Source organism: Falco punctatus, assembly GCF_963210335.1.
Source record: "Falco punctatus genome assembly, chromosome: 13".
Classification (NCBI taxonomy): domain Eukaryota; kingdom Metazoa; phylum Chordata; class Aves; order Falconiformes; family Falconidae; genus Falco; species Falco punctatus.
The window spans coordinates 17,944,443-17,957,363 of record NC_137593.1 but is presented as its reverse complement, the minus strand read 5'-3'; the positions used below and the strand labels follow the sequence as shown (position 1 = coordinate 17,957,363).

At 39.4% G+C, this 12,921-nt stretch overlaps 1 protein-coding gene across 10 annotated transcripts in view; it reads right to left on the bottom strand.

Annotated features, from left to right (window-relative positions):
* TRIP12 (thyroid hormone receptor interactor 12) overlaps window positions 1-12,921 on the bottom strand; it is a 79,586-nt gene that overhangs the window by 50,227 nt on the left and 16,438 nt on the right. For 9 of the 10 annotated variants that reach the window (XM_080409603.1, XM_080409609.1, XM_080409611.1 and 6 more), the window contains exon 2: window positions 2,705-2,851. In XM_080409603.1, the coding sequence (XP_080265729.1) occupies window positions 2,705-2,802 (98 nt within the window). In that variant the 5' untranslated portion in view covers window positions 2,803-2,851. Of the gene's footprint in view, window positions 1-2,704; window positions 2,852-7,860; window positions 8,002-12,921 lie in introns of all 10 variants that reach the window. The other variant, XM_080409606.1, reaches the window with a different exon arrangement.

Here is a 12,921-nt window from a genome sequence, read left to right as displayed (position 1 = left end):
CATCTCATTGTCTGCACAATGATATCAACAAGTAGTACAAATCAACAAAAGAAAATTTGTAAAGCAAGCTAGTTGCCATTACATCTCTATACACTTCTATGATTTCTACCCCAAAGCAGGCCAGATTACAACCACAAGTGACCAGGATGCATGAACTGCTCTCCTAGAGCACAACTTCCAGTTTAGTTTCATCCAAAACAATTCCAATTTAATCACTCCAAGACTATTCCATGATGTTAGCCAAAGCACAGCAGGTGAGGATAACAGGCTTGCTTCAAAAGAACATTCCAAACAAACTAAAATACTAACACAGATGCATCTTAAGTTCACAGTTATTTGCCCAACATGAGCATATCATTGAAACTGGTCTTTATACAGTTAGTTCATTCTACTTAAACGATTTTACAGCTGAAATGGAAGCGTTTCACTTTACAGATGACAAATGCAAGAAAAAACGACTGAAAATGTTCGTGTCTCAGGTGCCCCCAAAAAAACTTATGTAGGGAGAGGTGTGTTGCGGTAGGGAAGAAGTTGTTCACTGGTTTGGGGTTAGTTGGTTGTTTTTAGATACAGCAGCTAAAGCAGCATGTATCACCAGAGTACAGCAAGGCATAATGAAGAAGGTATATCAAGCTGTGATCTCTAGATATGTCTATGTGCTGTTCAGCAGCAGAACTATAACACAATATCCCCCTGCATACTAGACGCATAGAAGGATGTGTCCTGATGCTTATGTCTAAAGACAGGCAACCAGAGAATAAGTGACTGTTACCCGAGTGCCTGTCTACCTCCATTTAATTTAGAAAAAATTTCAAGGACTCTATAGATGTCTTACATCATTCCTTGTACAATAGCCATTTCTGCTCAGCAGCTTACTGAAGAGGAGATACAGAAGACAGCACAAGAAACTGAAATCATTATAAATTTTATATTAACCACCATGCTTTATCCAGGTCTTTTTATACACTTTGCCAACCAAACATGCTTCTTCAAAGATGGAAAGGTAGGGGAGACCACATTTTCAAAGAAGACTTTAAGCTTCCATCCTCGTTACTAAGCAAAGAGCTTTGGCTCCAATAAAGGTCTAACATAGCTCAAGAGTGCAGTACAGTCTTGCTCCTGGAAGTCTGATGGACAGAGATTTGGTGAGGAGTGGAAGAGGTGCAGACATCTTAAAACAAGTTGCATCTTAAATCACTGTGTGATAGCATAAGTAGCAGATCACAATACACCAAAACACCAGATGAGTAACTTTCTCACAAGAGAACAGTGCTACCCCTAAAATTCTTCAATTTGTCTGACTTGCTGTAGAGGTTCTGTCTTGCATTCTGCTATAAAATCTGAATAAACAGTAGATATCTGAAGAAGAACCCCCCACACCATGCCCAAATAACTTGCTTCTAATTATTTATTCTAGGCAGAGGGTTATTCACCCCAGGCCAAATTCAGTGTAAAGAAAAGAGTTGGTAGGGCAATATCTAACCTCAACATCCATTCAGATATAGAGGTAACTTGGAACAGACAGAATGGAATGAAAGGTTCACCGTGCCTCAGTTAAACAGGTATTCTCCAAAACAATTCTAGCTTGCAAAATAATCAGCTACATAACGCAGCAACTTTCTTCTCTCTATGCTACAGCAGAAGCCCAGGACAGAAACCTTGTGTTTATCATCTGGTTTTCCATTTGTACAGTAGACCAGTTCAGAAAAAAGTGAAGCTGTGTTTTGCAGACTGAATTATTCCCCACAAGGTTCCTTAGAAGAACAGCTGTTCTCCTTCATCCATTCAACAGTGATCTTGTTCTCAGTCAGACTTTGTACTAATAAGAAATACACCTTGTCTTCATTATATATTATGGCCTGATTTCTTCACAGTAACAAACTTTTTTGTTTTAAAATATTGCAGGTCAGTGGCACAATACTCTTATACCAAAAAACCCAAGGCCAAGATACATACATTAAAACGACTGCACCAGTAACACCTGAAGAAGTAGAATACAGATAGATGCTGCCTACTATAATACTATAACCGTTCTTCACTAGACTAATATTTTAACAAAATTCAAGGGAGACTTATCCATACAGGCTACACTCAGATGAAGACTTAATTCCTTAAAGGACATTGCATTAATTATACAGTCAGCATGCAGATATAAGTTTCAAGGATCTTCTTTGTTCTGCATTGTAGAGCCAACCACTTACAGAACAAATACAACCTGGCCCACTTGTTCACTCAAAGTACAAGTATATTAAAGGATGGCAAGCCTTTTTTTCTTAAATTATTCAAATGTGCACAGGATTAATATGCAGCACCAGGCAACACAGAGGTGCCAGTTACTCAGACTTCTGTGACAGGGCACAGATACTCCCAGATTTCACATACCAGAGCGTCCCTGTCCCATTCCCCCACATAGTTTTGTTACCCAGAAAGGAAGAGGGGGAATGAATTCGAAACTACCTGTTGTTACTTGTGAAATACAGCTCAGTTACGCTTTTTCCCCATAAAGCTACTACTGCTATGCTGAACATGCATGATAGCCAGTTACCCATGTTTTCATCCCATGCAATAACAGTACAGATAGCATTTCAGGGGCAAAAACATTTCACTAAGTTTCAGTGCTTGGACTGCAGGGTGGAAGACTTCAATTAAATCACATCCATTTTGCTTTTATACATTAGAACACAGTCATAGATAACAGTCATACCTTCCTCCTACTGCGTCGTCTTGTGGCTGGGCCCCAGCAGTGTTCCTCTGTGAACGTCGCAGTGACCCCCCTGGATTGTTATTAGGCCGGTTGGACATTGGCACCTCTCTCCTGAAGGGACATACCCTTTCTAGACACTATCATTCACTGAAAGAAAAGAGAGATACAGTTGTAGGACACGTGACATGAAGACTCACAGCCATGCCTGAAGAGGCACGTGCAAAACACAAAAAACTTAAGACAAAAACCTTTAGGCAATTTTCAGTTACGACATACAGGCCAAGATTCTTCTCAAGAGCATTTAGATCCTTGATACAGAGCGACCACTTTTCTGTATATATAGCATACAGATGACCTATTGGACTAGATGACCTTTAAAAGGTCTGTTCCAACCCAAATTATTCTATGATGACATGCTTCTTTTCTAGCACGTGTCTATTTTAAGGAGACAAAGACAAATGCGGTTTAGGAGAACCTGTATTTGTCAACATTAAGACAAAGCACACTGACTAGTAAAACTCAATGCTTGACAGAGCAATAGTATTCCAGTATTTTAACTCATTGTGGGAGATGACAATGACAGTTTCAGGAATAATCAGCAGTATCCACAAGATTACAGACGTAAACTACTGTGCTTGTAAAACAGCTGCTTTGTCTAGTCAGATTTATGCAACTGTCATTTGTGTAAAGAAAGACACACAGTAATTCCGGAAAAGAGATCTAGCTATAATGAGCAAGACCTTCTTACTCATGAGAGCTTAATTAGCAGGAAAAGGTATCTGAGACAGAAGAATTAATGAGTGTACAGAATTATTTTTTAAAATAATCAATTATGACTTTGTATTACTACTTTTGGAATTGCTTTGTGACTGCTACAGGTCTATATGTATTATTTTGGTAGTTATTTATGGAAAACTACCGTAACACCCAGCTGCAGTCCTCAGAAACAGAGATATTTCAAGAACAAGCCTCACTTCACTGAGAAGCTAAGGTAACTTTCATATCCTGTGCTAAATTGCTATTTCTATACAGACAGCATAGCAACAGGACCACAACTAGCAAATCCAGTTTTACTGTTTCCGATTGTGTGGAATCTGGTAAAAAAGGTATTTGCAGGTGAAAAGAGTCATAAGAAGGAAAAAAAATAACAGGTTTAAAAACACAATAGTCTATATGCTGACTCAGTACCTATTATATCTATAGCACAGTAAGCAAGAAGTCTGCCAGGGAAAAGTTTAAAATGTTTCAGCTACAGATAACTAAGGCTCAGCTCAAATTCAAATGCCTCCAGTAAAATAACTCTCAAGATCTGGCATTGTCAGTAAAGCCAGACAATACTTGACTATGATAGACTATTCCTCTGAAAGAGCCTATAGAAGTGAACAGAAGTGAATAGGAAAAAAATAATCCTAAATTATTCCATTTTACTGTCAGGCCATAAGAAACCAGGCACATAAATCTGTATTACGCAAACGTTACTTCACATACCTAGTACAATACCAAAAGGAACACATATAAATGATCAAGACACCTGCACAGCGCAAGAAATAAGTGATCAGGACTTTGCTAGCTCAGACTCAATCTTGTTATACTGTAATGATACAACCTAGTACTAAAAGCTCCTGGTTAGCATGCCAGAAGTATTTAAGATAAGCTGTGGATGCCCCATCCCTGGAAGTGTTCAAGGCCAGGTTGGATAGGGCTTTGAGCAACCTGGTCTAGTGGAAGGTGCCCCTGCCCATGGAAGGCTGATTGGTGCTCAATGATCTTTAAGGTCCCTTCCAACCACTGCAGGATAAGCTTCAGGAATCAAACAAGAATACAAGTCAGGCAGAAGAATTGCTCCTCAAGCTAATTCCCCATATCACAAGAGCCAAAAAGCATCTTTCTAAAGTTCTTTGTGTTCTTTCCGCTAAGAGGTTCAACACAGCCACAGACAGAAAAAGCAGAAAGTCAGATAAATTAGCAAACCATTAAGAACTTGAAAAAATGTAAGAGTATAAAATACACCATCCCACAAACTACAGTTCTTCAATGAACCTCATAGCTAGAAGCCTTGATGACTGGGAAGTTGAGTTACCTGTAAACCCTACTTCTCAGAAACTGAGAAACTCTTTCTCTTACCTTAACTCCTTAATCATAGCAAATATTCCCACTAACAGGAAGGTTTAAAGCTTTTAAATACAGAACACCTCCAAGTCTACAATTTCATATACTAATACTTTATAACAATCTACATACTTTATATTGGAACAAAAAAAGCCTGCTATAGCTGGAAATTATGCCAGCTTACTGGTACAGCCAGATTAGTCAGGTTTAGGAGAGCACAAGTGCTAGCATTCTCTTCAGAGTACACCGCAGACACGAGACAACAAGCCTAGCATTAACCAGGCTGAAAGCTGGCCAAGGCTCCAGCACTACCTAGAGGATCTAGCTGAAGTTAATCACAGGTACTGTCAAATGCAGTCATGCATTCTCTCTTCATCTCTTTGTATTCAAACACAAAATGAAAAAAACACCTCTTCATAAACATCAGCAAGGAGGCACCTTTTGTGCCTTTTCTTAAAGGAGGGAGCAGTGTTACCTCCTGTACAAAGGTCTGCTGAGGCTGAAATTGGGTATCAACATCAAACTGTCATTCATACCACGAAATGGTTGCCATAGATCTATTACATCGCTTTGCACTGGCTGCAAGAAGAACACACACTCACCCCAGAGTTCTGCTAGGTCAGCTGAAGAAAACTTCGTGCAGGCAGTCCTGGTGCTGTCTAGGGAAACTTTAATGTTGATCTGTCTGGGTCAGCCAGCCACTTTGAGTAGGCTATGCTTAGAAGCTATGCAGATAGTGTGTTGTCATACACATGACATTTTCAGCTGCACAGAAGTATGAAATGGCAGCTGTTTTATTCTGCAAGACATCTGCCAAGTCAAGATGATGTCCAGAGCTAACATAACTGCATTTCTTATTGTGTAGTATGTTACCATATGATTTCCAGTTTGCCTTTAAATATAATGCCGCTTCATGATTCAGCTACAACCTTTAACGTCAAAACATTAAGTCTCACTGCAAGCATATGAAGCCACAGAATACCACGTACCCAGTTAGTTAGTCCAGTAGGGAAGGGAACTTTTCAGTGGGTCACAATGGTGTCTTCCACATGCTAGAACAAGAAGAGACTCCTGAGGTTCCCAGGTCTGAACTGTTCTCATTCAGACTTGTCACTCCATCTGTAAGACTCACTCCCAGCATCTAGCTTATTCATCTCCCTCTTTACATACCTACCTTCAAAGGAGATATGCAACCTGATAGATCGACTGAATACACCAGTGCAGTCCTGTTACAATTGAGGAAGTTGTCTTAAAATACATCAAGCATTCTCCACACACACAATAAGAAAAAGCTACAACTATACATCAGACCTCCACGCTGCAGTTGACAGGATTTGCAATTTGTGAACTTCTAGCATAAAATTTTCTGGAAACAAGCCATTTTAATTAGCGTTTCACAATTCCATATTCCTACCTGTAACGACGTCAAAGCACTGGCCTGCAGATGCTTGCCTCATAAGCAGACTCTTTAGATTGAGGATGAATTCTAAAAATCGGTATTTCAAATAAACCCACAAGGTATCTTCTGAGAAGATCTAGCAGCACTGGCATCTAATTGTTATTATCTAGCATAGTATTCTTGAGTTGTAGTAAATGCTGTTTGACTACCATTAACAGCCATCTTTGTTACAGTATAGGAAGGCAACTAGAATTAATTTCAGTAGACCTAACATACCTATTAGAAAACTACAGCTAACGTATAGCCAGCATATTACTTTGAGAGGTTCCACAGGAACACAAGATAAAAAAGCCACCTGTTAACACGCAGTGAAGCCTTTACCTTTCTTCTCATAGAGAAGCCAACAGGAAGTAACTGACACTTCTCCATGTCTTTGAAGCAGAGGACACGGACAGCTATAGAACAAGCCTGTGTTGTCTTTTAACTTAACACCCAAAACCACTCCCTGAAGGATATTGGGAACGGTGATGTAGCCTATTGTGATGCAGGCCACGGAGAGGAAAGAGAATGAGTAAAATGAAGCACTTAAACAGGCTCTAGGGCCACTAACAGCATAACAAGGCAAACTGGTAACAACCCCTGTAAAAATGGAATTGAACCCCTTTCCTTCCACAAGAAACAGGCTTTCTTAGTCTACTTAGATGAGCTCTAGAACTTGTTTAAGGTGTTTTTTGGTTCCTGGGGTTTTTGTTCAGGTTTTTTTTTTGTGTTTTAGGTTTTATGCAATAGTATTGCTAGTGCAAGATTTTTTCGGGCTCTTTAAGTCCTAACTGCTAAATATTTAAGGATATGACTAGTACTTCTGTCTATAATACTCCATTACCTGTTATCTGCTGGTCAGCATACTTTCTTCTTTTGTACCTTGGCCACAAAAAAAACCCAGTGCCTTACTTGATGCTGCTGCACCAAATCTCAAAATCGCAAAGACTTACTGCCCTGAAGTCAGTATTAGGCAAAAGGGGGGCACAAAGTAAAAGACAGGAGGATGTTTATATGCCTTCTAAGTTCAGAACATTTTCTTCTAGCAAGCTGCCCATCTTGCCATCCAGAATCCAGTGTTCAGCATACTTATCAGATAATGTTACATCTAATATTTCAGATTTTTATTCCTTCAACATAGATAACATTAATTTACTTCATCAGCTGTATCTGTACCAAGTCTAGCCAGTTAAGGTAGTAGCAACATTCTAAATATATAAGCATACAATGCATTTAAGAGTTGAGACTAACTGCAATTCAACTGAAGAACTTAATGCAAATGGTTTAACAGCAGAATTGGTTTGGACCTCTTCATTTTAAACTGATCTCATAGCTGCACCTCATTTTTGCTTGCTGCTCAAAAGGTTCTCATCATTTACCCACAAACATACACACCTATTTTCTTCCCTTGCAAGCACTCATTCAATTACTTGTACTACTTCACCAGTTGACTCAGAAATTAGTTAAGATAACTTTTTAGTCTTCCTTTAGTCTCGACTTGCTTTCAACAGTCTTGTGCAGCAGATTTTAACACAATATTCTTCCTCACTGTACTCAAAATTCAATGGTTATCCACTCTGCTCAGTTCTTTTTCCACTGCAGTCCTCACCTCCAAACATAAATTTCACGTCAAAGCTCCATGCAGGCAGAAGGTTGTATTCTCAGTTTAGCAGCATCTTGTGCCTTCTGCTTGTAGAGGTAGTTCATAGAATAATTCAGGGAGTGGGTACAACAGCATCCTGAAGATTCCCTAGAAAATTTTTCAGTGACATCTCAATAGTCTCATCATCCCTCCCTTCCTCCTGACAGGGAATTTCTATACACAAACAGGGGAAAAAAAGATATTGTCCCTTGAACTGCAAGGTGCTGTAAGATACAAAAAGGTGTATCAATTGCAGCTGCATTCACGCAAATCCTGGGTTATTCAGCTGCATGAAAGCATTGAGCCTTAAGGAACAACAAAGCTTGCTCTTCCTTATGTTGGAAGAATAAAAGCAACACTGCTTATCTGCTTCCATTTCTACCTTCTCCCCGTAAACAGCCATAAGATGTCTACATGGTTTAAAGATGCTAGAGTACACGAAAGCTTACATCATCAGATGCAGTGCAGCAGGTAAGAGTCACGTGATTACTTTTATCAGATTAACTTCCTTTGATGCAAAAAAGCACACAAAATCAGTGAATTATACATTAGGCTGGACTGTATTATTTTTTATTCTCCCTTTCCAATACTAAAGAAAAAACGTACACACAGAAATACATGCACAGACACACAAACTAGAACAAATTCAGTACACAGGAAGAAAATCTTCACAACAAACAATATTATACAGCCTTCTAGTACTGTAATGTTACCTAAATGCTGGGAAGACAGACAAGTAGGTATCAAGGCAGTTTCTTTGTAAAACAAGCATGTTGGGTGTTAAGGAAACAGATTTCTACACCTCTTCTAGCACAAAATTGCTACAAAGTGAAAGAGCTGCATCACTTTAATCAGTTCTCTTGGAAGCAATTAAAACATACTGACAGGAAGACAAGCAAAGTTTAACAGCATATAGAGTAAACTCCTCTTCAAACCACAGGGCTCAGCTGGAGTACAAGAGTTAAGTTTGAAACATTCTAAAAGTCCTGGCTGGAAAGGATCTCTCAAGATACCTGGTCCAACCTCCTGTTTAAAGTAGGACCTTAGATTATACTAGAGATCTCTCATTCTGCTGAGAAGTGACAGTTTCCAACCATGATGATAAAATATGTTCCAAGTTCTGAGCAAAAGCAGAAAGGCAAAAGGCGAATCACGAGATTTCCCTTGAAGACGGGGGGGGAGGGGAAAGACAGACATAATCACAAATTAAGATATCAAACCATCATGACAAATACAGAAGCATAGAGACATCACTAACAGACTATACATATATATATATATATATGAAAAACAGTATTTTCAGCAGAAGCATTTGATAAGAAGCCATGCAACAGATGTCAGTTTAAGTAACAAGATCTCAGATCTGTGTAGATGCACAGGTGTGCAAAGACACACTTCCCATCCCCCCAAGGACAACCTCTCAGACTGTTGCTCACTGCAATCACATATAGCTCAGAAAACATTCCCTCCCCTTCAGTTCCTCAAAAACATAATCCAGTAACCCAGACTATGAGGAAGAAGTAAAATGGGCATGTAAACTACAAATATCACAGCAGTCCAGTCACCAAAGACATTATAGACTTAGGACTAACTCATGTCTGTTTTTACACTGGGTAACTTTATACAATACATAAGCTGTTAGCCAGCAACAGATCTTTTCAAACTGCTGACAAAAAAAAAAGCTTCAGCACAATATTCTTCCTAGATTCATTTACAATGGACTAGTTCTTTTTAATTCAGGTACTCTGTAATCATTAGCAGAAGGACTTCTTAACCATTCCTAAAAATACCCCATATATTAAAAGAGGTATGGCTACAACAGAAAACTTCTCAAACACCAGTAGGCCATAAATACACTCAAGCTATGGAATCCACTGGGGGGAGGGGAAGTAAAGGAGCCAGAGCTACCCCTTATTCCACTGACTTTACAACAGACAGCCATCAGAAGACTTTCCCTTAAACAGTCTTTCAAGAGCCTAGACCTTGCCTAGCCTTCTAGCTGATAGTGGCAATGAAGCTCACCTTCACAGAATCAGCAAAATAAGCGGCTAGGAACTAGAAAGGATATACCACCAGGTTAGAATTCTCTAGGCTGCATCTATGCATACAAGCCATAATGACCTACAATGACTGGGAAAAGTCTTGGCACGGAAGAGGAAGGGAGAGGAGATAAGAATACCTTCATTTGTGATCTCATGGTTCAGAATTACACAGAACTACACTGCTAACTGGCAGTTACAATATTCATTGCCTCAGACTGAAGATTTACAGGTTCCCACAGGAGGTAAGAACACTGAAAATAACTCTCAAAAGGTGCACAACACTTCTCACTAGAGGAATGCTCAGGCTGTTAGGGCTGTGTGATCCAACAGGTTATATATACCATGTACCCAAGCCAACAGAGTAGCACTGTATCTACTGGCTACTGTCTGGTGAAAGTACTGGAAGGTATCTGTGCAAAAGATACCATAGCTTGATAATACATAGTCTGGGGAACCCAGAAGTATTGTTGAAGAGGAAAAAAAAAAAAAAAAAAAAAAAAAAAATCTATATACATGCTATCACATGCTCCAGTGTTAAAAATAGTTTTGTGACACAGGGAAGATCTGAGTTGCAGAAGCTGAATGGCCTCTCATGCTTCAAAGCAGGTCAGTTGAATTTGAAGTCTGAGACTGTAGAGACCTTTCACTGGGCCTGATACAACAAAGCAAACTGAAGATATATTCAGTGACCTGGAAGAAGCTTAAAGCCTTGTTCCATAAAGATTACTGAGACCCAGCACCCATCACATCACTGGTTTAGGAGAGCAGTGGATTTGCCTATACACCACAGCCAGAACTCTAGTGAGTCCTTTTGGGCTGTGGAAAAGTCAAATAGCAAACAGAGCACTACCCAAAACTGTAGCACAGGTACTGTTAGCAGATGGCTTTACAACTGATGAATAATCAGTTGTAACTGTGCCTCACAAGAATTTAAATAGCTCAAGAACCAAGAGAAACCTATGGATGGAGGGAAGGGCCACAAGTTAACTAAAAACAAAAGCACCTGCAGAAGTTAACAGAACATTGTTGTTCATCTGGACAATTTAAAGGAACAAAAAAAAACGCTGCTCATGTTCTATTCTGTATATGGTTGTACGGGATACAAAGGTAAGTTCAGGTGTATCAGATTATTTGTACAACTAGTCTACCTAGCTCATGGCACCTTTCCATGTCACCACTTTTAACACGTCTAAACTAGCTCAATAAGTTTTCCATCAGTGTACGGTTTGACTTGAATTCATTAACAAAGGGAATGCTCTCTCAGTGGCAGAATGCCAGGACTCAACACTTCAAGAAAATATTTTTATGTTCACAACACCTGTAATTTCTCTGTTCTTAGTGTTCTATTTTAAGTTCTGTTGCTTAAGTCGGTCAGTTTTGCAGTAGTTCATTTTTTTCTGCAAAAGAATATGAAGATTACCAAAAAGCATAAGAACCCAGAAACTTCTGACTCTACCTGTATTCAGTAAAAGATTAGTCTTATCTGTATAGGTACAAGTCAGCCAGCAACAGCTCAGCTTAAGAAGCCTAGAGATATTTAAGCCATCTCAATAACATGAAACATTTGTTATAACACACAGGGAACAGGCACATATAAACATAGCAAACATTAGCTGCAAAGCACCGAAGCAGTTTTTGTCTCTTGTTGACAGATCTCTTTCCCTTTCAGCACAGCAACGGGGAAAAAAGGGAAAAAGTGAGCAATAGGTACGTTCAAAATTCTTTCTTCTGTACACTTGTGTCACAGAGCAAAATGTCTCTGCCAAATTGGATCCTATAGCAAGAGACTGACTTTACTTCTACAGGAACTTTAAAATTACTGCTGCTTACTGACAAGCTGCTAGACAGAGAAGTTTACACTATGAGACTCAGTATGCAATTCTGCTACCTGGTGCTAATACAACTGTGGTTCCAACTCGTTAGCAGCCATGGAAATACTACTCACTTTTTTTTTTAAATTAAACAAAAGCAACCAGTACCTCTTCAAGGGAAAAGAACAATTCCAGCTGCCAAATTCTGACCAAAGCTCTGCTATTTGTACCCAGAGTGAATTGATGTCAATTCTTTGTTTCCAACAGACTTACAACAACAACAACAAAAAAAAAAAAAAAAAAAAAAAATCACATGCAACAGAAGCAAAACCTCATCTGTCCTTCATTTTCAGCTTCTCTAGAAACCCTTACTTAGTAGGAGCCAAAATTCACTATCTGTGCAGTGACTTAAGCTTTCACTAACAATTTTTTTTCAAAAAAAAGCCACATGCTGCCTGGCAAGCATGAGGGAGAACATTCTCTTCAGAAGAGGAGAATGAATTTGAATTAGAAGTTTTTACCTTCTGTGAGACCACATGAACAAAGGCACAGAATCCTTCATGAAGTACAAATCGGTGACACTGCCAAAAATGAAGACAAGCTAGCAGATAGGTGGTCAAGTTAAGACCAAGTAAACAGGTGCAGCAAAGTTGGGGCAGGGGGCATTTATTACCAGTGAAAAAAAAAGTCAATTGAGAGATTAGTGCAAATTTCAGTTTAGAAGCCCGATTTTATTATTGTCATGGAAGTGAACCAAAAAGTACCCAAAATCATGACCCACTCCTAAGTCTGTCCTGCCCAGTGCTTAACATTCAGCTGCCTTTGAGCTGCATAGCTCCATTTACTTCAACATTATGAGTCTGAATGCAGAACCTACTGCTACAACACCAAGCCTCTTCCCGATTCTAACCTTATGGACCAGACTGTACTTTATTTGCAGTCTGCCATTCACCTGCATCTGGCACATGCAGCCCTTAAGTAAAATCAAGAGCAATAGCACAAGACAAATACTGATACGGTACATACCCATGTCCTACCTGCAGAGCCTGTTAGACAATACATGCCCCAAGCTGCAGCATGGCAGGTTGCCTAAGCCCTGCCAAGTTCCTAATCAACTTTTACAAAGGTGTCTTAAATTACAGAGACCTGGTAAGCTCAGCAGCTAGTAAAACATG